The 27,103-nt window shown below is 41.2% G+C and overlaps 1 protein-coding gene across 9 annotated transcripts in view; it reads left to right on the top strand.

The window, feature by feature from the left end:
* PCM1 (pericentriolar material 1) overlaps nucleotides 1-27,103 on the top strand; it is a 223,456-nt gene that overhangs the window by 147,159 nt on the left and 49,194 nt on the right. For 7 of the 9 annotated variants that reach the window (XM_077477374.1, XM_077477375.1, XM_077477381.1 and 4 more), the window contains 10 exons: nucleotides 2,052-2,226; nucleotides 6,529-6,875; nucleotides 7,426-7,578; nucleotides 12,986-13,158; nucleotides 13,239-13,370; nucleotides 13,923-14,043; nucleotides 15,023-15,154; nucleotides 17,184-17,317; nucleotides 20,750-20,884; nucleotides 24,052-24,246. In XM_077477374.1, the coding sequence (XP_077333500.1) occupies nucleotides 2,052-2,226; nucleotides 6,529-6,875; nucleotides 7,426-7,578; nucleotides 12,986-13,158; nucleotides 13,239-13,370; nucleotides 13,923-14,043; nucleotides 15,023-15,154; nucleotides 17,184-17,317; nucleotides 20,750-20,884; nucleotides 24,052-24,246 (1,697 nt within the window). The remainder of the gene's footprint in view (nucleotides 1-2,051; nucleotides 2,227-6,528; nucleotides 6,876-7,425; nucleotides 7,579-12,985; nucleotides 13,159-13,238; nucleotides 13,371-13,922; nucleotides 14,044-15,022; nucleotides 15,155-17,183; nucleotides 17,318-20,749; nucleotides 20,885-24,051; nucleotides 24,247-27,103) is intronic. The other 2 variants (XM_077477379.1, XM_077477378.1) reach the window with 2 other exon arrangements.

The following is a 27,103-nucleotide window of genomic DNA, read 5'->3' as shown; positions in this document are numbered from 1 at the left end:
GTCAATACGCAAATTTAAGGATAAAGTATATACCTTATGTGGACCATTTTATTATATATATAATTGCTATGGTTTGCTGCCACAGATTTAAGTCAGTTGTGACATTTACACACACACACTTCTGGCTGCTGTTATAGCTGGGAATGTGTGTCCCTCTTCAGCTTATAACCACTCTAATCGCTCTTGTGTAAGTGATTTGGGTGGCTGTAAAGTGGTGTGTCAAAGCGATAGTACTTTTTATGTACTGGCAGTCGAAAAAAAGGGGGAACAAGGGGGACATTGGGACAGGCCATGGTTTCATTTAAAGTCCCGTGGGATGAAAACACATAACCTTACCAGACCATAGCTTCGTTAAAAGTCCCAATTAATGTCCATTATGCATCATATGTACTGGCATTGTTTTAAAAAGATAAAACTTTGTGCAGGAAATTGACACATATATTGCAGATATGTACTAAATATGTTTTTGTTTTTTATTTTCCCCCTTTTCTAGCCTTGACATGCACGTTTTATGAGTGATGCTTTTTAATTAAAGATTAAGCATTGTGCTATTGTTTGATGCAGATCGTGTTTTTTTTTTTTTTTTTTTTTTTTTTTTTTTTATTATTATACTATTAGGCATCTTACATGTTAATCTAGGTTTTGTAAAGAGTATATATATATATATGTATATGTATGTATTTATTTTATTTTTTTGAAAATACATATATAAAAAAACGCCAAATTAATGGTTACAGCTGCTACCTATAATAAACATATTTATGTTTTAATATAAAAAACAGTTCAAAAGTACATTTCAACACAGGAATCCTTATCGACATAGGATCCTTCACACAGCGTGAATAATCATATTTAACACACATCCCTTCAAAATAGTCTGTGCACAGTGTTAATGGATATTGTTATAAACTGCAGTAAACATCAGTCCATAAAGCACACTTGAGATGAGGTTTTTACTGACACCAAAAGATGACACCTTCACACGTGCACATAACAGCAAGGCGGGGGGGGGGGGTGTAGAGGAACCCCCTCTTAGCCTCTTACCAGATGGATACTTTTATCTTTTGCATGTCTATCCCACACAAATTGACTGTCTCCACAGAAATCTTCTCTCCTTAATCCAAAGCACCTGCTCCGAACAGTCAGTTAATCAAAAAAAGGAAGGATAGGATATAGCGTAATCTCGTTAAAAAAAATAACTTTAATGCCCTTTTTAAAACAACCTCCCCTTTTAAGATGTGCACTTACAAGATAAAGAATGTGTTAAAAGCAGTGTTCACTTACAAAGTCAGCGTCTTGCTCATAGAACAGAAGACGTCTCCTACCACTCTCAACGGTATCATCAGCGGGGATATCAGCAGTGTTCCCTGTGCCTGCTGATGTCACTACGTTTGTATGGCTGCTCTGACGCATTTAGTCATTCACGACATCTCAGATAAATGTATCCATCTGGTAAGAGGCTTTCCAAGAGGGGGTTCCTCTACACACAATTTTTTTGAGTTGGTAACTTTCTGGTGTGTTCTGCTTTTGTTGCACAGTGATGTGGCAGTATTCTTCCCTGTTCTCACTGTGAAGTATAAAACGCCTCTTCCTATGTTATGCATTTGAAACACACTTGTTGCTCAGGGTTAGAATGCCATTCTTCCATAGGTAAGCTGAGTTAACATTGTTACCAAAGGACAGGAAGTGTATTACTGGCAGCATCATCAGGTGGAAAAATGCCTGAAATTGAAAACAAATGCAGCCACCACATTTAAGGACTGTTGAGCTGCGATACATGTTTTCTCTAGGGTTTAAATACACTTAATGTTGTGTCATATGTCCTAGTGTTAAATTCAAATTACAGGAGCCCTGAGGGTTATGGGAAAGGATTGCAACTTTTAATTTATTTTAGTGTTTCCTGGAAGGGAGGCCTATACTCTTTATGCCTCCCTAAATAGTTTTTTTTTACAGCAAAGACAATTTTTCTTTTTATTTGTATACCAAACTTTAAGTTGCGTCTCTTGCATACTTTTCTCTGAGAACTTGCTTGTGTTTTTGTTTTGATACAGGTATGAACTTTAATCCAGTCTTTCAGTCTGGAATTGGGGACTTCACTCGGCCTTCTAACTCTCATACTGATGTGCCCCTTCAATCTCAAGATCCAAACACTTCAGGGAAAACCGAGTACATGGCTTTTCCAAAGCCATTTGAAAGTAATTCATCAACTGCAGGGGACAGACAGAGGTACTCAAGATGAAATGAACATATCTTTCAAAAAAGTATTTAATTTTTTTAGGCATTGTGTAATTTGCCCTAGATTTGATTTAAAGCACCTTTGTATTTGTGTTAAAAAAAAATCTATCTAGCAGGTAAATTTTGCAGTTTGTTCCATTAGCTGACTTCACTTGCCATCTTTGTAGTTCTCCCACCATCCTAATCTGCTGTGTGAAAAACCTATATCAAGACAAATCTTTTATGCCTATCAAGTATTTGCATTAGGCTAAATTGTGGTTATTGGGGGAGGGGGGGGGGTAGTGTCACATGTGCCCCAGAACTACCAGGTGATTAATGAAGCCTCACAGTGGCTAAGAATAATGGTAATAGTAGGTGCAGTCACTTATGCTTTCCAGCTTTTGTGTTATATTTTTTTCTTTTTATTTAATGGAGTTTCTTTACTTCTCATGAGTTTTTGATAAATGTTACATTCACAAAAGCGGACATGTGTCTCTTGTGTTCATGATCCAGTATTTTTATTCAAAATAGAAAAAAAAAGTATTCATTAGTACCAGCTGTGCTAAGTTTTATTGAATCTGCTGCCATATATAAGATTCTTTCAGATACAAGATGAATATTGCATCTCAATTTCAGTTTTTTTAAATACATGTATTTTTACCGTGATCAATTAAAGGGGAAGTTTGGGGTTTTTCAAAAAAATAACAAACATACTCCCCTCTTTGCTGCAGCTGTCTTCCACTGGTTCTAAGCCATCGAACTCAAATGATCGCTCAGTCTCGGTCTGTTCTGAGCAGAGACGGCCAGCCAGCATTCTTTGCTCTGCTCCTCCAGTGCCGACTGGAGTGCTTGGCTGGAGAGGGGGCTTGAGCAACTTAGCCCCGAGAACCAGCGTCAACTGTCAACCTGGCAGCTAGATGGATTCTGAACAATATGACCTAGATCCTTTCAGAGCCTGAATTGGCTCTGAGATGTCAGCTGACTGTGGGCTTTAAAGGGGTTCTAAAGCTTCATGTTTTTTCACCTTAATGCATCCTTTGTATTAAGGTGAAAAAACACCTTTCACTCTCTGGCCTCCCTGAGCCCCTGTTTTACTTACCTGAGCCCCAAATCTCCGTGGGCGCGATCCCACATTGCTTTCCCCCCAGCTCTTGTGGGTTCTTCATTGGATGATTGATAACAGCGCAGCCATTGGCTCCCACTGCTCTCAATCAAATCAATGGCGGGGGCGGGCCGAGTGTTTGACTCGGCGGCTATGGCCACCGAGTGCATCACACAGGAACGCGCCCGTGAGCTGACCCCCTTGGGAGAGCACTCCCCTCTCTCCTCCTTGGGAGAGGGGGGGGGGGTTAGCTCTTGCGGGGAGGAGCCGAGACAGCCGCTGAGGGACCCCAGAAGAGGATGTTCGGGGACCACTTTAACCTTTAACAACCCCTTTAGCCCACTATTAATTGATTTCTGGGTCAAAGGAGATCAAAAGTAAATGCACTCCTGTGACCCAGTAGAGACGTTTGGGCAAAATAATCTTTGACCATACTTTTAACTATCAGAGTTAAGTCCCTTTTTAGATGGGAATTCAATTTGGATCCATCTGTCAATTTTTTAAACCGCTTCAGACTGAACCACAATGTATGTCTGTGGGCAGGCGGATTCAAACTAATACATGTCCATTTACATCAGTCATTTTATCTCCACAGAGGAAAACAGAAAAGGTTTGAGTTATTTTCCCTTTTTGTGGTCATAAACTGATGTAGTTGGGCATCCTCCATTTACACCCATTCGCCCGCCCATGTCCATTTTTAGGCAACTAAGTTTTGATTTATAAATTAGTCACCTATGACTAGTTTCTTTAACCACCTGCTGAACTCTCAACGTAAAAGTACTGCTAGCGGGCAGCCGGTACAGGCACAGTCATGTACATATACACGACGGCCACCTTCTTGGACACAGCATTAGTTTGCCAGAAGATTTCAGCCTATGTTTTTTTCTGAAACCTGTTGATTGGCTGTGTTCACGCACACAGTTCTGTGTTTACAAAAACATACAACTCTGTGCCTATGAAACGCAGATCTGGCTGTTTCTAATCCCTAAAAAGTAGGGAGAAAAAAGCCAAATCAGCAAGTAAAAGCAGCATACATTACACACAGTTAAGCACTTGATTGTCCCCTGGATTTTAACCCTTTCCCTGCCAGTAGAGTGTATGTGTACAGTATTATCACTGATCACTCTTGGTGTCACTAGTGATGTCGGTGCCAGTTAGTGACACTCCTAGCCAGTGTCTGTTAGTGCCAGATTGGCTACCACCCTATCGCAGTCCCCACTGTTTTCGGTTATCGCATCATTACAGTATCGTGTCTATTTGTGTAAATTTCAGTATTTATACCGTAGTTTGTAGAAGTTATAACTTTCGCAGAAACCAATTAATATACACTTATTGGGATTTTTATTTTACCAAAGTACCAAAGACATGTAGCAGAATACATTTTGGCCTAAATTTTTGGGGGAAATTTTTTATAGCACAAAGTAAAAAACATAGATGTTTTTTCTAAATTTTTGTTTTATATTTTATAATTGTATAATGTATGGCCAGCTTTAGAACCTGTGCACATTGGGCTGTCTATCTGCATTGTGTTCTTCCCAGACTTTTGGTGTACTTGTAAGGGACAGCTGCAGCATCCAGCCCCGCTGCAGGCAGGCTTTTAAGGTCGGTGGCAGGCAGTAGCTGGACAGGCCTCAATCCTGTACTAAGTGGTACAGTTGTTCAGGGCTCTGTACATTCAGGATTGAAGGTCTGGAAAAGCGACTGACAGGCTGTCTGCACTGGCCTTGACACAGTACCTCTTCCTCCTCTGAGCTCTAAAAGGAGGAACTTACTGCAGCTGGACAGGCTTGTGTGCAAGGGGCTTTAAGCCAGCCATACAGTACATTGATCGAAATTTGGCCGCTTCAACAGGGGCCAACCGAGATTCGATCCATCTATGAACAGGCTGATTGTACCCAAGTTGATCCATTAATTGACTTGAATACAACCAGCCTGTCAGATTTTTTTCCATGCGATTACTGCCAGCAACTATAGCCACTAGCGGTAATTGTGTTCTGCTGGAAGAAAACAATAGCCCTGCAGGAGACACCCGTGGTGAAGGGAGAGAAAATTAAATAGTCTATGAGCTGCTTTAGGGCCGGTTCACACAGCGGGCGATGCGAGGCGACACGACTCGCCTCGCCTCGCTCCCGCAAGTCGCCCCCGTTCTGTACAATGGAACCGTTCTGAGAGGAGCGACTCGAGTCGCTCCGACTCAGAAAAAAGGTTCCTGTACTACTTTCGGGCGACCTCGGGGCGACTTGCATTGACTTCTATACAGAAGTCATTTGCAAGTCGCCGCCGAGGCCGCTGCAGGTCGCGGCGAGGCAAGTCGGAGTCGCCTCGCCTGCAGTGTGAACCGGCCCTTAGTCTGTTAGGTAGATGCCGCATTTATTTTCTTTAATGTGGGAGGTCTTAAAGTAAACTTGACATCAAATATAAGCTGCACTGTTTTACTGTTTCAAACAATTGCAGAACCCCTGAGTTTCTGACTGTGCTGGAGAAAACATGCATCTGAGATACCATGGCAGGTTACATGGTCTCTGCTGAAGGCAAAGAGCACAGTTAAAATTTATAAAAATAACAACCATGCCTATACTTAGCTGCTCTGTGCAATGGTTTTTCACAAAGCAGCGCTGATCCTCCACTTCTGGGGTCCCCCGCTGGTGCTCCTGGCTCCTGTTCATCGGGTGCCTGCTGGAAAAGCCTCTTTCCCTGGGGGCACCTTTGTGTGCTCAGTCCCTAGTCTGATCCCATTCATTGAAATCGCATGGAAGTCGGACGTGAAGTCCAAGGGCAAAGTTGGATTGGTGGTAGTCAGACTTCCTTGTCGGAGCAGTGTGAACCCGACCTAAAGGATCAGTTCACCTTTTTGGAATATGTTATATGTACAATGCTTTCCCGGCTGCAAAAACCTGCAAAAAGATATACATTTTATACGTTTTTTTTTTTTTGTTTTTTTTTTTAAAAAGGTGAGATTATCCTTTAAATTTCTAGTAGGTTTTGCCACAAAAGAAAATATTTTAGTGCTTCTGGCACTGCTTAAAGGTAAAAGGGAGTGGGGTGGCAGAGGAGTGGTGTAGATCTTGTGTAATGTTAAAATACTGGAGGATATTTTCCTATATGTACATCAATGTGTATCAGTATATATCATGCATCTGTGATTGATTAATTTTACATGTTTTGAGTGATTTAATGGGGAGCTGACACTGCCACTGAAATTTCACTTCTAGCACTGCTTCTAAAGTAGCTGAGGGGGAACGTAATAGGGGTATCCAGTCAGAAAGCCAAAGTAAGGATGAAGAGAAGAAGCCCTCCAGTATGGATGCTCCTCGTTCGGTATCAGGATGCTCTTTCAGGCATTCAGAAGCAGCGTGCAGAGTGAAGCAGTTTGATGAAGAATCCATGGACAGTTTAAGCAGCATGCCTGATCCAGTGGATCCAACAACAGTTACTAAAACTTTCAAATCTTTAAAAGCATCAGCCCAGGCCAGCCTGGCTTCAAAAGACAAAACCCCAAAAAACAAAAATAAGAAACGAAAGATTTCTCATCAGAAAAACAGAGGATTAAAGAATCTTGGTAATTTTTTTTTTTTTTTAAATCTAACTTGTCATTGTCATGTGATTATTATTATTATTTTTTTTTTTTTAAAGGTGCAGTAATATTTGAGATATAGGTTAAAGCACGGTGGTTTGAGTGCCTTAGTTGCTTATTTAACAGTCTTCTGGCTAGAATTCCAGTCCCTGTTTCTGTCCACTTGGGAGTAATGAGTATTTCCACTAATGTGCCTGGTTCCAGCTGCTCCTGCTGCATTATCCATAATAGAAATTTCAACAGGGAGGAACATGCTCATGATGGCCACAAAATGTGTACAGGGATCACACCAAGAGTGTCCCTGTCTTTGTCAACCATTATCGGGTGGTTAAACTCCTTATGATCTTCCAAAAACTGAAATATCAGCTTTGTAAGAACTGACCCTTTTAAAGCAGTTGTATTTAAAAAATAAAAAATAAAAAAAAGTTTATTTTGACTGTAACCTCTTCTCATTCAATTATTTCCTTTTTGTGCGACTAGTCATACTAAAACCAATGTGCACCAATATGTCCACTCTATCTGTCGTTTTGTACAGAACTTCAAAGTGCCAGTGCCTCCAGCATCACTGAACCTAAGGAGAGCAGCAGCAAGCATGCCCAGACTGAGGAAACTGGTGCAGGTAAACCCATTACTTCTGAGCACTTGCAAAGACTTAGAAGGGACAGTAAAGCTGCAGACATTTCTTCAGGTAAATTATGTTTATAGATCATTCTGCTGTAAACTCGTAGTGAGCACATGCAAACTTAAATGGAAAAACTGACTTCATGTTTTTTGGTGGACAAGGCATTGCAACACATTGCGCATGCTAGATAAAATCACAATAATATGAGTACTTAAAGTGGTTGTAAACCCTTACAAACCACTTTGACCTACAGGTAAGCCTGGGTTAAGGCTTACCTGTAGGCCCAAGAAATATCTCCTAAACCTACACGGTTTAAGAGATATTTGCCAAAACACAGGCGGCGCATGCGGCGCGCAGGCGCACTGAGCGCGCCGCTGTCAACGGTGATATGCCGCGAGTGGCGGCTCGCATGCGCTGGAGTGACATCATCGCGGCTTCATCTAATGACATCGGCGGAGCAGCGAGACCCACCGAGAAGATGGATGCTCCGGACTACAGGGGACAGCGGTGACTTCGCTGGCTCCTGTGTCAGGTAAGTGACACATAATGGACTACTATGCGATGCCTAGTAGTCCATTATGCTTTACCTTTGCAGGGAATCAAAGAGGAAGTAAACTCATCAGGGTTTACTTCCTCTTTAAGCTGTTTGGCTATTGAGGTGAATTTATCAAACTGGAAACTGGCTAGTTATACGTTTTTCCCATGGTTTCTGCCTTTACAACAAACATTTAGGAACTTTACTCTTTTATATTAAAGCGACCCTGTCTTGGGGGGGAATCTGATGCAAGGCATCCAACTAGGGTCAGGGCATACCAAGAGGGATTTGGGGTGGGGGGGGGTGGTACAGGGATGGAAAGGGAAGAGGGGGAGGTTGTATGGGAGGGAGCGTTCCACCCAAGGAGTTATGAATGTCAGTGCATATCACGCAATAATAGTGTCAGGCACAGAACTAAAGGTCTGCATATTGGAAGTACTCATCTGAGAAGTGGAAAAGGTCCCAATAAAACCACCTGGTCTTATGTTACTCCAATTTATCTCGAATAGCAGCAGTCAGGTCCTCTTTCTGTTTTTCAACTGTTCAATATCATTAACCCTTGCAAGCCATTGGGCCGCCGTAAGGGCAAACTGTTTCCCCTTGCTCAGTATGCATACCTGCATGATTTTATGAAGGGGTTTGAGAATAAATTTGTGATAGCGCTTCCTCGATAGGAAAGTAAGGTTAAGTATGGCTGTAGCTGTGTCATTACATAGGAAAAAGTCCATAAATTTGAGAATGAGACAAAGGACCGGTTGCCAAAAGTAGAAAAAAGGGAAAAACTGCGCTTATCCAATCATAAAATAAATAAAAAAACGAGCAGCAAACCCAAATGTTATACTACATTCAACAATAAATAAGAAAAAGAGTGGGTTGCGCTAAAAAAAAATAATAAAATAAATATTTTGTGTGACCAAAATTATACCAGTGAAGTGTCACCAAAATTCAATAAGTGAATATGTATATCAATCCTATGCAGAAAGAATGTGCAAGAAATATGCAAAAAAATTTCAGTGAGAATAACAAATACCAATCATCAGTACTAATAAAAACACTGAGAGTGATGGTTAACTAGTCATGTGACCGCGAAAACGGTTATTGAACTGTGTAGGTATTAAAAAAAATACACATAAAAAATTAATATATCTTAATAAATTAATCTAATGAAACATAATTGTAGACAATGAGAAAAAACCCTTTTGATAGAGGTAATTTTAAAACGTCCATAAAAAAAGTCCTTAGTTAAAGAGAAAAAAAGATAATGACTCCGCAGTGATAAGGTGATAACAGACCATCTAAAATATTGTGAGTAGTGTGCACCTCCACCACAAATAACACTGCCGCTTACCAGAAGTGTATGGTTCTTTGTTATAGAGAACCATAAAACACGAGTGACTGACTCCCCCAGTCCAGGGTATTCCCAGATGGATACAGGAACAAAGCACTTCTCTCAGCTTCCAAACAATTCCTCTCATCAGCGACCATAAAAGAGATATAAGGCTCGCGATAGTGTAAAACCAAAACACTTTAATGAAGTAAATAAAAAAGCCAATTGCACACTTACAATATGTCAGTATACAGATCGCATATCAAATTCGAGCTGGCCGGTCTCGATATACAGCGCCCAATATTTCCGGGACAATCACGTGAAACGGTGACGTCAGGACGTCGCTCCTCCTCCCTACGCGTTTTGGCACTAAGGGACGTGGTTACGTGGGCACCCCACCATCACTCTGTGTTTTTATTAGTACTGATGATTGGTATTATTCTCACTGAAATTTTTTTGCATATTTCTTGCACATTCTTTCTGCATAGGATTGATATACATATTCACTTATTGAATTTCGGTTGCCAAAAGGTTTGAAGCTCGGGCCATTCCCAAAAGTTATATAGGGAAGAGAGGGTGGATAGATTTTGAACTGTACAGGGCAGACAAGGAGCAAACACTTGTTTTAATAAATTGTATATTTTTACAAGTACTAATTGTTAAAAATATCATACAATGTGTATGTATCTAGGTAAGCAAAAACAAAAGTATTGCTGATAGAGTTCACTGCATATAGTCATACACCAAAGACTGAATGCTGATGCAGTAGGTCTTCATGCCCCACTGTGTTTCCTAAAGTGCAATTCATTGGGGCTCATGAAAACCATACAGCACTTCGTTGTGCTCATAAGTTTACATACCCTGGCAGAATTTATGATTTATTGGCCATTTTTCAGAGAATATGAATAACACAAAAACATTTTTCACTAATGTTTAGTGTTTGGCAAAGCCATTTATTATCGATCAGTTGTTTACTCTTTTTAAATCATAATGGCAACAGAAACTACCCAAATGGCCCTGATCAAAAATGTACATACCCCAGTTCGTAATACAGTGTATTGCCCCCTTTAACATCAATGAAGTCTTTTGTGGTATTTGTGGAGGAGGCTCTTTAGCTTCTCAGATGGTAAAGCTGCCCATTCCTCTTGGCACAAAGCCTCCAGTTCCTGTAAACTCTTGTGTTGAACTGAACATGAACTGCAGGTTTGAGATTTCCCCAGGGTGGCTCAATGTTATTGAGGTCAGGAGACTGAGATGGCCACTCCAGAACCTTCACTTTATTCTTCTGTAGCCAATGACAGGTCTACTTGGCCTTATGTTTTGGATCATTGTCATGTTGGAATGTCAAAGTACATCCCATGTGCAGTTTCCTGGCTGATGTATGCAAATGTTCCTTCAATATTTGTTGACCATTCTAAGTTGCACATAATCACAAAACTGGATAAAACTATACTGGTATAAAAGACCTCATTAGAGAAATGGTTACTTTGGTGCGTTTTGTGTATCGAACACTCTTCAGGGGCAGTTTGCACCAAAATCTGTGAAAAATATATATAGATTGATCAATGCAGTACAGAGTGCATTATTAAAAGGATACTCGCATGCCAATGGAGTGTAAACTAAATGCAGGCCCCCAAAAAAGTCAAGTCTGGGAGCTGAGGGAAGGCCAGGCGCACAGAAGAATCCCTATGAAGTGTGCTGATGATAATCCACACTGGTGATGTATAGTGAGATGGATTCTAAAATTAGAATGTAATATAAATGTGTATGAAATATTACTAAAAGCCCTCTTGGGGCCCATAAATGGATGATCGGGGCCCAGTGGAAATACAGCTTGTCCAACGATTGCTGTCATGGGGGATAGAATGCTAGTCAAAGAAGATATAGAATATTTATTTTTCTAAGCTTTGTCACTTAACAGCATTTCTTCACACCTTTGCACAGTACTGTATGTATGGGCACTATGGTTGTAAAGAAGTCTATTAATGTCTGTACAATAGTCCTGCTGAAAAATTTCCTCTCACTCACCGCCTTTATTCTGACAGCAGGAAAGTCCGTCTGCTGTAGGAGTACAATGGCATAGCTGGAGTATTTCCCCATCCACCTCGAATGTGTGGATGGGAGAGTTGGGTTCATTATTTTCTTTCAACCCGCTGGTTGAACGAAAAAATTGAACCCATCTATGGCCAGCTTTAGCTTAAAGAGTTCGATCTAAAAAAAAATATATATATATTAAGAGCCAGGAGCTACAAATACTGCAGCTGCTGACTTTTAATAAATGGACACTTACCTGTCCCAGGGTCCAGCAATGTCAGCAGCCGAAGCTGATCAATTGCTCAGCTCACGGCAGCTGTCGCTACCTTCTTCGGTGAGGGAATCAGGAAGGGAAGCGTTGCGGCTTCACTTCCCAGTTCTCTACTGCGCGTCCTAACTGGTCCCCGCTGTCTCCTGGGACCTGTGTGTTTGCCAAGAGACGGGGTGGGGGGGGGGGGCGTGACTCCAGCGGGAGTCTATTCCTGGAAGTGGGTGCAAATACCTGTATTATACAGGTATTTGCTCCCCCCTGAAAGGTACCAAATGTGACATCGGAGAGGGGGAGGTTTCCAAAAAGCAGAGGTTCCATTTTTGTGTGAACCTCCGCTTTAAAGTGAAATTTTAGTCAGGAAATCAAGTCCTGCTAGATCGCTTCATGCTGGCCCTTTTGCCAGGGATAGCTATGTACAACATTAAAAATAAGTGCGTGCCTATACTTCCAGTTTTTATCCCCCACACGAGCGGCCGAGAAAGGGTTAAAACCACCCGCAAAGTGACGGCGGTATAGCCGCACTGCCCATTGATTTCAATGGGCAGGAGCAGTGGAGGAGCGGTATACATACTGCTCCGAATACTTTTTTTTTTTTTAGTATCCTCCCAGTGCACCGCTCCAGTGTAAAAACCATCAGGCTTTCACATTGGACAGACAGAAGCGGCTCTTTCAGGGTGCTTTGCAGGCGCTATTTTTAGCACTGTAGCACCTGCAAAGCGCCCCAGTGTGAAAGGGGTTTAAATATTTACTGCTGGGGTTCTGAATTTCAGTAAAATGGTAGCCTCTAACTAGAAGAAACGGAAGCGATGCTGTAGGCAATTTTACAGAGCACACTTATTTTGGTAGTATAATTATCAATGTGGAATGTATGTTTCTTTCTAAAGAATGCTATTTTTTTTTTCTTTTATCAAGTTAGGGTAGGTAAAGTTCCTTGTTAAGGGAATTCATTAAGTCAGACCTGGCAGATCCTGTTGACCTTTTATGAATATTTGTGTGGGAAATTGACTGACTTCGTTTGGCCGTACCTCCTGTTTGATTAGAAAAAATGAAAAGGAGTTGCTCTATTCTGGCTTAATCTATTTTAGTTGCCTAATTTGCCATAACATGGTCTTCTTTTGAAGGAAAGTTGAAGGGACTTTCTTTTTTGTAAGAGAAGATGCTGATTTTTAATAGACCAGTTTTGTGCTGTGCTGATAAATTATGCCCCCCTTTGTTTAATAACTGAGAAAAACGTTCTATTTCCTTCAAATGACTACAGGCCAGGATTTTATTGTTGTGTAAAGCTGTCCATTTTATTATTTTCCAGAGGCTGGTAGTGACTTCTCTATGTTTGAAGCATTGCGTGACACCATTTACTCAGAAGTAGCTACGCTCATCTCGCAGAATGAATGCCGTCCACATTTTCTTATTGAGCTCTTCCATGAGCTGCAGCTTCTGAACACAGATTACTTGAGACAAAAGGCACTTTTTGCTTTACAGGTAACCTTTATCGACTGATAGAGACATGTTTAGGCTTCTATATGATTGCTGCTTAATTCCTTTTCTATACCTATTGCTAGGATATTGTAACCAGGCGTGTGACTGAAAATTTAGAGAGGAAACTTGACTGCTCCAAGCCTCTGGATTCAGCAGGGTGGATGGCATCAAACTCTGAACTTACACCAAGTGAAAGTCTAGCTACAACAGATGATGTATGTAATTACCCCAGCTGTGAAATTAGGTGTAGACCTGAGCTTTCACCACAGTATTACCCACATAAACAACATTCTATTTTTTTTTTTCTCGTAACAAGATGGTAAATACATGTGTGGGATTACATAGAATTTCCTTAAATCAAATAGAAATCTATCCTAGGTACAAAAGCTGCAGAATGGAGAATTTAGGAGCCAATCAGGCCCATACATGAGCAAGAAACAGTCAGAAAAAAAAAAAAAATCAAAGAAGCTAGATGCTTTCTGTGTTTTTTGATTGGCTTGTAAGGTTTACACTGGCATTTTAACCATTTAACACTGACGGGTGCTTACAATTATCTTTTATACGTTTATGTAAAACCTTTAATCCAAGGATGAAAACAGAGGGAAGAGAGCCTACAAAAAGAAAATCCAATGTAACCACCACTTCTAAGGATTAGCAAGTGGCAATATATAATAATTTTTTGGTTTTGGGTTTAATACCACTGTAATCTTCAATGTATGACAATTTGTACTTTATTGTGACTTTTGTTTTATATTGGCTTATTTTAGGAAATGTATGCAAAAAACTCTAACATCCAAGCTTGCAATGATGGTGAGAAAAATGATGCAGATAACATTAGCACTTTGTCAACGTCTTCCCTTTTTGAGCCTTTTGCGACAGATGACCTGGGTGAGTATGGACCATTCACAGACTTGCTCTTTAGAATGCCTGTTTATCCTGTCAGGTAGTTGCACATTTCATGTTGTTGTTCACTTGTGGGCTTAAAGCGGGAGTCCGCCGGGAGTTCCGCCGTTTTTTTTTTTTTTTAAAAGCCTGCAACTGCTGACTTTTAAAATAAGGACACTTACCCGCCCAGCGCGCCCGCGATGTCGGCCCCCGAAGCCGATCTCTCGATCATCTCTCGGGTGCTACCGCCGCCATCTTGGGTATGGGAATCAGGAAGTGGAGCCTTTCGGCTTCATTTCCCGGTTCCCTACTGCGCATGCGCGAGTCGCGCTGCCTCTGGGATCTGTGTGTTTCCCAGCAGATAGCTATGCCCGAAGTGGGTGCAGATACCTGTACTGTACAGGTACCTGCACCCCCCTCCCCCCTGAAAGGTGCCAATTGTGGCGCCGGAGGTGGGAAGGATTCCAATGAGCGGAAGGTCCACTTTAGGGTGGACCTCCGCTTTAAAGGGGTTCCCAAGCTTAAAAAAAAAAAAGAATTTTCCAACCAATGTACACAAAGAAGCAGCTTTGTTATCGGTTTGCTCAGTTGGTAGTTTTCCATCCTTTCCATATATTAAGAATGGTCTTTGTTACGGCAGTCTCTGTATTGCAGCTTCAGTTTTGATTTCCACATGTGGATCTACCTCCTGTCTATAATTTTGACCACATTTCACATGAGGAATCATTCCTGCCTTTCAAATAAAGGGGAATGGTGGTGCTTTTCTGATGGGATATGTAATCTATTGCCAATGCAATTGCTACTGACCAGGAACAGATGGAGTGTTTTTGACCAAGCTGACAGTATATATTTGCCTTGCATTTATTTTGCACACTTGTTCATCCAACTATTTGTGATTTTGGCTTAATCTGAGAATATTTCAAAATGATGGTTAACCCATTTAAATGTTTATATCAAGCATGTGTTATGCCTTTGTTTGCAGGTAACACTGTGATTCATTTAGATCAAGCACTGGCCAGGATGAGGGAGTACGAGCGCATGAAAATTGAGGCTGAAAATAGTTTAGATGCTGAATGCTCCAGTAAGCTTAACAATGCTGCTTCTAATATAGAAGGTAACCGCTAAACCCCAAATATTAACAAAAAACAGCTTGTACCTAATAACATGAGAGATGACAAGCTGCTTACGTAAAATTTTTGTAATTAATACATTTTAATAAAAATGTCAGTGATCTAATATTTGTTTAAAAAAATGTATTGGAAGGGCTAGGAGGAGAAAGGTTTGACCTCGAAAGGTTAAGTAGTAGCATTTTGTGTTGAAATACATTAGCACAACTAAGAACCTTCAAGGCCCCAGTGCAAGAATAGCCCCCTAAACAGACCCCTAATGTACCACTTTTGAGACAGAAAGGGACTCAGGACAGATCCATCAGTCCCTTTCTCTGCAGCACAGAATGAATGAACATGAATAGATCTGTACAGAGATTCCCTTTCATTCATAAACCATTTACTATGCCCCAGCTATGAATGAATTAATAAAAAATAACAGTCGGAGATCGGCATCGATCACAGACTCTTCATTGAAGTGGTTGTTTAGCCACTCTAACCTGTATACACCATCAGCACTGGCTCCTTTTTGTAGTATCCCCCTCGGTGTGTAATTTATAAAAATAAATGCTGTGAATGCCTTATTTCACAGCCGAGATTGCGGTCACATGATTGTCCAGCTTTCTCCTCTGAGAGATGCAGTGGGCTGGGCTGAGATTCCTCTGCTGGTGTCAGTCTGGAGGAGAGAGCTGACTGGTCATGTGAGAGCAATCTTGGCTCTTAAATGAGTTATTTACAGCATTTATATTTATAAATCATTCACAGAGAATACTGCGTTTTGAGGCAGTGCTGGTGGTGTATACAGGTTAGAGTTATGAGAGAAGCAGAAGGGGGGGGGGGCGGCTCACACAGACAGAGAGGGGAGGGAGAGAAGGACACAGGAGCAGATAGCAGGCTGCTGATGAGAGAGGCACGTAAACTGACCATGGTGTCTGGTCTCAGAAGCCATGATACATTGTGGTCCGTTTACAGAGGGGTGGGGAGAAACTTACAGGGCAGCCAGGTTTTTTAGGTCTTACAGAGGGCCAAATGACACAAGACAAGCGCTGTGTCCTATAACATGCTTTAAAGGTGCAGGATCATTTTTATTTAAGAGAGATCCTGGCAGATCCCATGCTACAGTCGGTGGGAGGGGAAAACCCGGCAGTGTTGTTTGAGGCCAGGGACGGCCACAGCGGCTTCATGGAGGGATCGGTTCCTCTGTGTTGCCATCCTCCTATTCAGGCATGCAGGGGGGCCATATGGGGCTAGGTCGCTATGACAACCCCTGTACGTACGCCCCTGAATGTTATATCACTAAGTGTAAATTCATCTTAAGTTACTTTTTACAAATTCCTCTATGCAATTCCTGATCCCTTAAGTAGGTCATACCAGCGGTCCTCATTTTGATATGTTGCTCCTGCCCATATATATGCAAAAATGGGTCTTCATAAAAACTGCTGTGCTCTTATTTCTGTTTGCAGGACAGGCTGAACGCTACATGAGTGCATCAACTAGCAGCTGCTTGAGCCCCTTTGAACTGCGTCCATGCACAGCATATTTTTTCCTCCTTTGGATGTAGAACGGGTTGCAGAAAAGTAATTTGTACCATTCCCCCATCAACACACAGTGCTGACAAAGGAATTCCTCCTGCCAAGACATTGTGTTCCCCCAACTATAGCAGCTGCTAGCGATAATTGGAAGTAAATTCGGAAGGCTGGTTGTACCTAAGTTGATGGCTTAACTTTGTACATTCAGCCTTCCCACACGCTGAATCTCTTCCCATTCCTGCTGAACCGGAGAGTATTCAAACCGTCTATGGCTGGCCTAAGTCCTACATATTTACATTGATTTGCTCAAACAGTTATAACCTTTTTTTTTTCTGAAGAAAAACAAAAGGAGTTTTCTACCTCATATTTCAAATCGTAGCAAGGACTACATATTCTAAATATTCACACAATTTCTCCATTATGCTAATGAAACATCTCTGTGCAAACATTTTTTGAAGTATGATGTCTCCTGCAAACTTGTAATTTATTTTAATTTTATTTGGGGAAGGCTCCAATGATGAAGAACAACACAGTAAACAGTGCAGTGATGATGGGTCTGTAGTCCCCTGTCCACGTATTGATACTCAGCAGCTCGACCGGCAGATCAAGGCAATTATGAAGGAAGTCATCCCATTCCTAAAGGTGTGCATGTCATGCATGTCGGATTCATTGTACTATGAAGATTGATTTCTTTATTTTGTCTTGTGCATTTTAAAATAGTTACTGTGCAAATTTAGCATTTAAGAAAACTGTTACTTTAGCATAAATGCACTCTTTAAAGAATGTCCTCTATTTAAAGACCAGAATGGTAGTTTTTTGACAACATAGGCATGGTTCAGGTACAACATGTGACAGCGTGGTACATATAATATTGTCCTGCATTCAATTTTCACCAACTATTACATACTCAAGTAAATTTTAAACTTCTGAAAGATATCTAGGGAAAATGTAAAGTTAAATGTAGAACCCATCGAAATGATGATATGGATAAACTTTTCAGCTCACACAACCTCCTAGCAAATGTAATCTGAACCTTGTTTTGCTGCTACGCAAAGACAAATGCAAAGATGATCTTGGGTTAGTGTCGGCAGACCTGTTGTCCCACTAGTAGTGCATGTTGTTCAGGTAACTTCACATGTTTTCAGATGTCGTCATTCATGTATACCAAGCGTACACTGTTGGTGGAACATGGGGGGGGGGGGGGGGAGGAGCGGGGTTTCATTTATTAAAAATAGATGTGAGAATCATTACCAATATGCCAGATTACACCATAGTGTGGCACTAAAGGCTAACATTGTAATACATGAAAACGTTTATCTTTCCGGCAAAATATATAATCACTTGTAGTCAAAGACAGCAATAAAAGTATTTAGTACTTATTTTTTTTAAGATATTTTCATCAAGTTTTCAAAGAGATCAACATACAAATGAAAAATTTTGGTTATTCACGATTTAAATATATAGTAAACTGGTATCAATTTATATGGCTTATGCAAATATGCATAAGCTTATGCCTATGCAAATATGAAGTGATAACCATTATGCAAGTTCTAGGTTAAAAGGCAGCCACATATATTAACTCATGTTTTGCAGGGCATGACCAAATGTATTTAACAACTCATTTACTGCGGAAGAAGGGTAGGAGGGCTGGCAATCCACCTTCCCCATATTTTATGAAAATGTGAGCTTAAAAACAGTAGGGGGGTAGTAATCAGTTTTAACCAAACTGATTTTAAAGGTGTCTGCGATCCTTTCTAGGAGAGCAAAATGGATTTCTTGGCATAAAAGTACAATATGCAAAGAAGACTCTTAGCATGAGACAATATGGGCAGATCGCCAAAGATGCCCAAAAGGCAGTTCTTGGGGTGCAAGATATTTGCAAGACCCATTGCTGATGAGTTGAAGGAGCCCATCTCCACCAAAAAATCCTGGACTAGTGGCCAAGACTAGAAACAATGTAGGAAGTCTGCAGATTTACCACATCCTCTAAAACAGGCAGCTGTGGGTGCTAACCTCATTTTATATAACCTGGCTGGGGTAAGATGAGATAAGTGAACTATTTTAATGTGTATTATACAATCCCTGGAGGATATCACCAAGGACTTGTATGTGTCACTGAATTCTGACCAGTCGTCTTTCGTAAAGGAAATGTCCATAGAGGTCCATTTGGTCTGAGCTATTCGGAATCTAGGGTTACAGTCAGTGGTCAGGGCAGTATTGGAAGTGGAAATAAGTTTAATAGGGTCAGGGTGTCATAGAAATTTCTCTAATGAAGTTATGGCAATAGGGTTATCTAGGGAACCAAACTGGGCCCAAATAACATGACTGAGTTGATAATAGGACAGGTAGGAGCGGGCAAGTCAAAGTCAATGCTTAGTTGTAGGAAAAATTTAAACCCTTGCGCATCATATAGATAGCATAGGTATTTAATTCCTCTAGTGTACCAACGTCATGGGTCAGGCAGAGAGTTCAGTTCTTGCAAGTTGGGATTAAACCATAGATGGCTATTAAGGGAAGCCGATCAGTAGCCCTTAGAAATTTTTGAGGTGATCGATTGAAATAGGGAAAGGGAGGAAGCCAACGTGGACGTGTCCGGTTGTGCCGGTACACAGCCCCTATTTACAATATTATGGAGTGTTTCAAAAGAGGAAGCAATAGCTCCCTCAGTGGTAGGACAGGCATTGGCTGTGGCCGGGTACGGCCAGTCATGAACGTGGACCAGTTGGGAAGCCAAATAGTACAGATAGAAGTTAAGAAACGGCAAGCCTGCCAAATGAGTTGACAGACTCACGTCTTAAGTGCCACCCATAGGAACACTGTGCAGATGGTATCAATTCATTAAAAGATGTATTTGGGGATTTTGCAAGGAGACTTGGATAAAACATACAATAGCTTAGGTAAATAGAGCATTTTAAGAGCGTTAGCCCTGCCCATGAGGTCCAAGGTTAAGTCCATCCATTGCTTGGTTTGCGTTTGTAACTGGGTTAGGAGGGGGGCAACAAGTTATCGGTAACATAGGAGGACAACTGCACTATAACCCCCAGGTATCTAAAAGAGGACACAACCTGGATGAATTGAGGTCTAAAGGAAAGAGGTTAGATACGTCCTGACTCACCCGGAATCCAGAGAAATCGCCAAATGTACTGATCTCAGACAGCAGCACCTTTAGAGAGTTGCAAGTGTTGGCCAGATGCACCAAGGTGTCGTCCGCATATAGCAAAACTAGCTCCTCCATATCGGCAATAGGGAAGCTTTTAACGGGGAGCAACGAATGCGGACTGCAAGGGGCTTCATAGTCAGGGCAAATAAGAGGGGCGACAACGGGCACCCCTGCCTAGTCCCCCTAGCAACGGGAAAGGTACCAGTTACATGAGTTGATTCATATACGAGCCAGCGGGGGAAAAAAAACAACCTGATCCATGCAATAATTCGGGGGCCAAAACGCTGTAAAACCCGAAAAAAAATATATTTTTTAAAGGCTACTCTAAACTGTCAAAGGCCTTGCATGTATCTAAAGATACAATAGCTCGGGTAGAGGAACAGTCATGAGGCTATTGTAGATTGTGGAATAGTCTACGGATGTTCATTCTAGCGGACCTACCAGGGATAAATCCTCCTTGATTGCTGTGGACCAATTTTGCAACCACAGTATTCAAGTATTTGGTACTTTTAGTTTTATTTTCTATTTTGAGTGTTTTTTTGGAGGGAGGGGGGGGGGTTCTAAAAAATCCTATCACCAGGACAGAAAGAGTGGGTGGTGACACAGACCTTCATAAAAATTTTAAATAAGTTTTAGTCTGTCTGAAAAATGGAAACAAGTTGGCCTTTGAGAAAGTGTATGTATATGTATGTGTGTATGTGTGTATATATATATATATATATATATAGGTATATATATATGTGTGTGTGTGTGTGTGTGAGGCACCTGTGACTTTTATTTTGGAAGACTGCTGCTAGAGAAAGTACAACAGGTAAGGATGGTACCGCCACATCTTTTTGTATTTATGGGTATTACATGTAATTTGCTTAAGGGCAAAGCATTGTGTAAGTCAGTGTCTTATTGTGTTTCTGCAGGAACATATGGAGGAGGTCTGTTCTTCTCACCTTCTGACCTCCATCAGAAGAATGGTCCTTACTCTAACTCAGCAAAACGATGAGAGCAAAGAATTTGTGAAGTTCTTTCACAAGCAGCTGGGCAGCATATTGCAGGTACTAGTTATTCACGTTTGAAAAGTGTTTAGATTTAGAATGTGCTTTCAAAGGGTGACACTATGAATGTACAGGGTACTAATGTGCCAACGTTCCGATATTACTTATGAAAAGGAGGAGAACTAATTGTTTTGACTTTTAAAGGCACATAGATAAATGATCTAAAAACGGTTACATTTTTTTAAACAAGTATAAAAACAATCACAAATAATCAGTGAAATTGCTATTAGTACACCCTTGTTTTACAAATCTGACACCATAAGGTAATAGCAGTAACACAATACACAACCAGATCCGGGTAGAGGTATAAGTATTATGAAGATATTGGGTCAGAGATGTGAGTCCGGGTGTAAATAATTCAGTCATTAGCTCGACATGTTGCGTGTCGGAAATCGCTTCTTCAGGAGCATTTGATTAAAATGGTTTTAAGCAGCAGGGTTAGATAGAGCTGGCACTCCTACTACGGCCTTGGCCAACGCTACACTCTCTTGGTTTGAGATGTCCGCTTCCCTGAACGTTCAATCATATGTTTGCTACAGAACTTGGATTTTTTCACCACACAGATGTTGCTAAATAGCGCTCTCTCTAGATTACCTCTCAAGAGTGGTTGTTTGGCTACGGCTTACCTCCCTGGATATTTATAAATATAGTGCATCCAATTGCTTATCAGCAATCCAGCTCTATCTATCTCTGCTGCTTAAAACCATTTGAATCAAATGCTCCTGAAGAAGCGTTTTCCGACGTGCAACATGTCGAGCTAATGACTGAATTATTTACACCCGTACTCGCATCTCTGACCCAAAATCTTCATAATACTTATACCTCTACCTGGAGATTACACCTCTAAATTTATTTTGACCATTTTCTGAGGATCTGGTTGTGTACTGTGTTACTGCTCTTACCTTATGGTATTATTTTTTCTGCAAGGGTGTATTAATACCAATTTCACTGTTTCTTTATTTGTAATTGTTTTTATATATACTTGTTTAAATACATTTAACTATTTTTAGATCATTTCTAGATCATTTATCTATGTGCCTTTAAAAGTCCAAACAATTAGTTCTCCTCCTTTTCATAAGTTATTCACATTTGCTTTCTCTTTGTCCATTCTTTATCCGATTTGGAAGTGTTCCCATGTAAACTAACAAGCAAAAAATGTCCAATAAATAGGACCAGTAGATATTTTTTTAATTATATTTTTATAGTTTAGTATATGCCATTATGGGGGAGATTTACTAAAACTGTGGCACATAGAATTTGCTGTTGCTGTGCATAGTAATACTAAGCATTCTAACTTTAGAAAGGCCATGCACAGGTGTATAGATTTTACTAAGCATGATGTGTGGTCAGATTGCTCATAGCTGTGGAGGTTAGCCCCACTGCAGCTTTATTCCCTAATTGGTTGGCATGTATTCCCTTTACTAATTGGAAGAATAAGATGTAGAAAAATCTTTACAAAGTATTTGATGCATGTAACAGTCTTTATTGGCTGATAGTTACCCTCTATTTAATAAATACTCTGGATTTGCTAAATTGCTTCAAAATGTCAGGTTGCATATTCTCTTTTCTTGTGTGCAGCTTCTGAGGTGTTTGTGTTTTTAAAGTGAAAAGGCCGAAGCATTAAATTGAGTGACATTAACCACTTAAGGTCCACCCTATAGCAGTTTTACTGCTACAGTGAGGCACCCCGGCGCTGGATCACGTATACCCTGTTTCCCCTAAAATAAGACCTAGCCTGATTATCAGTGTTGGCTGCAATATAAGCCCTACCACCCAAATAAGCCCTACCCTGTTTGCTTAAAAATAAGCCCTACCCTGAAAAGAAGACCTACAAGGACTTTAACTAGGGCTTATTTGGGGGGTAGGGCTTTTATTGCAGCCATCACCGACAATCACACTAGGTCTTATTTTAGGGGAAACAGGGTATGTACGTGATCTGGCTCTTTTGGGTAGTGGGCCTGAATGCGCAGCACTGCTGGCTTACTCCCGCTGTGATTATATGATTAGGATTATACACAGTGGTAGCCCAGAGGTGGGTACCGCAGACTCTGTCCTCTGGCACCTGTGATTGTTCGTTACAGGCAGATTGCTGTTCTGTCAGTAAGGAAGCCATGGATCCTGTGTTCCTGCAAAGCAGGGACTTAGATCCATGCCTTCCCCTAGTAAAGCATATCCCACGGTACACAGAAACACAGGCTAGGCACACAGTTAACCCTGATGTTAACCCTCTCCCAGCCAGTGTCATTAGTACAGTGACACTGCATTTTTTTTTTAAGCACTGATCACTGTATTAGTGTACTGGTCCCCAAAAAGTGTCAGAATGTCTGCCGCGATATCGCAATCCCGCTAGAAGTCGCTGATTGTCGCCATTACCAAAAATATGTAGCAGAATACATATTGGCTTAAATGTTTGTTTTTCTTTTTTGTTTTTTTTTTTACTTCAATTTTTTGTTGAATGTTTTATACCAGAAAGTAAAAAAATTCTTATGTTTTTTTTCAACATTGTCAGTCTCTTTATTTATAGCGCAAAAAATAAAAAATTCTGAGGGAATCAAATACCACCAAAATAAATCTCTATTTGTGGGAAAAAAGGACATGCATTTTATATGGGTACAGTTGATGACCTCACAATTGTCTATTCAAATAACGCAGTGCAGTATCACAAAAAACGGCCTGGTCATGCAGGGGGTAAAACTTCCGGAGGTCAAGTGGTTAACTTCTACTTTTATGCTTACATGCTGCTCAATCCATTCTATGATGCTTCTTTAACACACTAATTTCTACACAAAATATCCCTTTTTTGTGCACTGCAACAGGTTGTGATGACTTGATCAAACCTGCAATTAACTCAGAATTTTAGCAGTGAATTTAGTGCATTCAGCAGGGATATTTATCTTTTCTGTTAATTTGATTTAATGTGAAGGGATTTGCTATTCTATTTGCAGGTCAGTGAATAAATGACAGGTATATGTCTTATGTCAGTTAGTTATGCTGATTGGAGTACTTAAAATTGCTCTCCCTCCAAGCAGCCTGCTTTCATAAAAAAACTTGCCTTATAGTTGGTTCGTAGTTCTGTTGTATTTTATGTTAATCATGGTCGTTTTATATTTCATCTCTTATTTATCTTTTTATTTTTTATTTTTATTTATTTTTTTATTTTTCTCTAGGATTCTCTAGAAAAGTTTAGCAACAAAAAGTTGAAGGACTGTGGAGAAGATCTCCTTGTTGAAATATCTGAAGTCTTGTTCAACGAGTTGGCTTTCTTCAGGCTGATGCAAGACCTGGACAATAACAGCAGCTCAGTGCAAAGTAGAGGGCAACATAAGGCAAACACCGATGTTTTGCAATCTTTCACCAAGAAGGTCGATAATGAAATATGTTTTTATTATTGCGATAGAATAGTGTGTTTATCGTTAGATCATTTTACATACACTGTACTGTTTCTAACAAAAAATTGTCATTTAAAGCTGTGAGGGGGTTCGCTCGGTAGCGGGTGTGTGTGACCCCCTGGATGGGTTCACAACACAAAGTCAGGCACAGCAGACAGTGGTGTAGGTGCAAAAATTAAAAGATCCGGTTTATTTAGGCTACATGCAGTGATACATATAACAGCCAAACAAAATAAACCAGAAAATAAATCCTGGTCAGCTTGACCTCTAACTACACACGTAGACTCCCTGTCTAACAACTGGGTGCAGCCTTGTGCTGCCCCAGTCCCTTTCTCTATTGTAGGGGTTTGCCACACAGGCGTTAACTCACCGCACAGAACAGATCTCAGACTCCCCAGTCTACACACACAAAACTGGTTCCAGGATGGAGCATCTCCCTAAGCATGCTGGGGTTTTTTGTAGAGGTCTTAATGAGCCCACTTACTACAGCTGGGCTCATTAACTCTTCCCCTCTAATTGTAAAAGTCTGCATAAAGCCTGAATCTAGGACACACATATTTCCCATCCTGAATACAACCAGGTGATTTTACCTGCGTGCTGCCACAAAGCCTTGTAGTCTGTTATTGCCATTAGTCGACCAGTTCTCTTATATTTCTACTCAACTTGTTCTATTGTGTGAGACAAGCCAGTTAACCAGCACATGCCAAAAGAAAAAATTATAGTGGTATTAAACCCAAAAACATTTTATTGCAGCTTACTAATTCTTAAATGTGATGGCTGTATTCGTTTTTTTTTTTTTGTTTGGTTTCACATACTGGCTGGATCACCATGTGAAATTAAGTCTGTTGTTTTTCAGAAGTTGTTCTCTTGCTGATGTAGCAGTTATATGCTTGAGTCAAACAATTTACCTCTGACAGGGGAGCTTCCAATGATCAGCTTTTCATTTATTAAGTAAACCCTTTATCTGAAAAAAACATTTTTGTAAATGCTTATAAAGTATGAGCTGAATGTGTTAGACCAGCCATAGACAGATGGAAATGGTATACTTAACAAAGCAAGTTAATGGACCCCAAGCAATTCAGTATGAAAAAACAACATCATCTAACCTTTTGACATTCAAGTCAGATCTGGGTCACAATTTGCCTAAAAATGGTTACTTAAAAAATAATTTAACATCAAACTTAAAGTTGGAGCAATTTTGAAACAAAAGCACTTAAGATGTACCTGTAATGCCGCGTACACACGATCAAACAAGCGGGTGGAAAAGTCCGGCAAACTGAAGTCCACCAGACAATCCCCCCGTGTGTAGCCTCCGGCATACTTTTTTGACCCGAAAGTACAGCGGACTTAGAAAGTAGTTTTGCACTCCAATCTTCCCGCCGGACTCTCATTTCGGTGGACAATCCGGGCCGTGTGTGTGCCAGTCCGCCGTACTTTTGAAATGAACAAACTTTTCCCGCCCGGAGAAAAGTCCGCTCATTTCGAGCGGGTCTCCAGGTAGGCAGGGCCCGCGAAGGAGACGTCGCTGGCCCTGCCACCTGCTATGGACTTAAAGGGGAACCCCAATGCCGAAAAAAATCGGCGTGGTGGTTCCCCCCAAAGTCCACAACAGACCCTTGTCAAAGCACGTTACCCGGCCGGCCAGGAAAGGAGGGGCGAGCGAGCGCCCCCCCATCCTGAGCCGTACCAGGCCGCGTGCCTTCAACATGGGGGGTGCCTTGGGGAAGGGGGGGCCACGCGCCCCCCCCCCCACCCCAAAGCACCTTGTCCCCATGTTGATGAGGACTTAGTACGCCGTATTAGTCCGCTGAAAAAGTGCCGTGTGTGGGCAAGTAGCCCGTTCGGAAAGTCCGACGCACAGTCTGGCGGAAAGTCCGCTACGTGTGTATGTGGCATAACAAGCAGCCACCAGTGCCAGGCAGGTAGTGGGTACTTGTCTATTTCCCAGTCAACAACAGCAATACAAATGCAGTCCACACTAGTCGGGCTCGAATAAAACCACATTTTTCCATTTGATTGAGCTCCTCCACTGTCGTGTTCTGCTCCATGGCTTAATCAGCCTTCTGATCTCTATGATTAAGACCTTTGCAAAGGTGAAATGCACCAGGGAAGTAATGGAGTCTGATGGAGTGCAAGATCTGCTTGAAGGAATACAAATTTTAAGCACTAATGGTAATGTGTGTGGCCAGTTTTTGTACCCTTGTAGTTAAAGTGACACTAAGGCTGCATTCACACCTGAGTGTAGCGTTTTCAAGCAGAAAATCGCGCAAATTTACCGCGATTTTGCGGCGTTTTTTTACTGCGATTTTGTGCAGGGCAAAAGGTTACCAATGTTAAAAGAAGAAAAATGCCCAAATCTGCTCAATTCGAGCAACAAAAAAAGGGCCCGGAACTTGTTTGAGCTTCAGGCGTTCGGCTTCAGGTGACATGGAGTTGACATGTGAATCATCTCCATTGAGAATAATAGATTTTTTTTTCCCCTCTAGCATTTTGTAGCTTCAGGCTTCAAGCTACAAAACGCTCAGGTGTGAATGGGGTCTAAAGGTCATTTTTATTTTTTATTTTTAATTTTTTTAAATGTCATACTTACCTCCAGTGCAGCTTGTTCGGCACACAGTGGCCCCAATCCTGGTATTCTGGGGTCCCCCGGCAGCTATCTCGGCTCCTCCCCGCATCAGGTACCCCCCTGGGAGAAGTGCTCTCTCGGAGGGTTACCGTGCGTTCTCCCAAGTCCAGCATTCGGCATCCATAGACACCGAATGCAGGGCTCGGCCCACCCCTTGGCGGCCGCGTCGTTGGATGCGATTGACAGCAGCGGGAGCCAATGGCT

Source organism: Lithobates pipiens, unplaced genomic scaffold (genome assembly GCF_037356315.1).
Source record: "Lithobates pipiens isolate NorthernLeopardFrog02 unplaced genomic scaffold, aLitPip1_a1.2 Scaffold_13, whole genome shotgun sequence".
In the NCBI taxonomy this organism is placed as follows: domain Eukaryota; kingdom Metazoa; phylum Chordata; class Amphibia; order Anura; family Ranidae; genus Lithobates; species Lithobates pipiens.
This window is presented reverse-complemented; position numbering and strand designations above follow the sequence as displayed.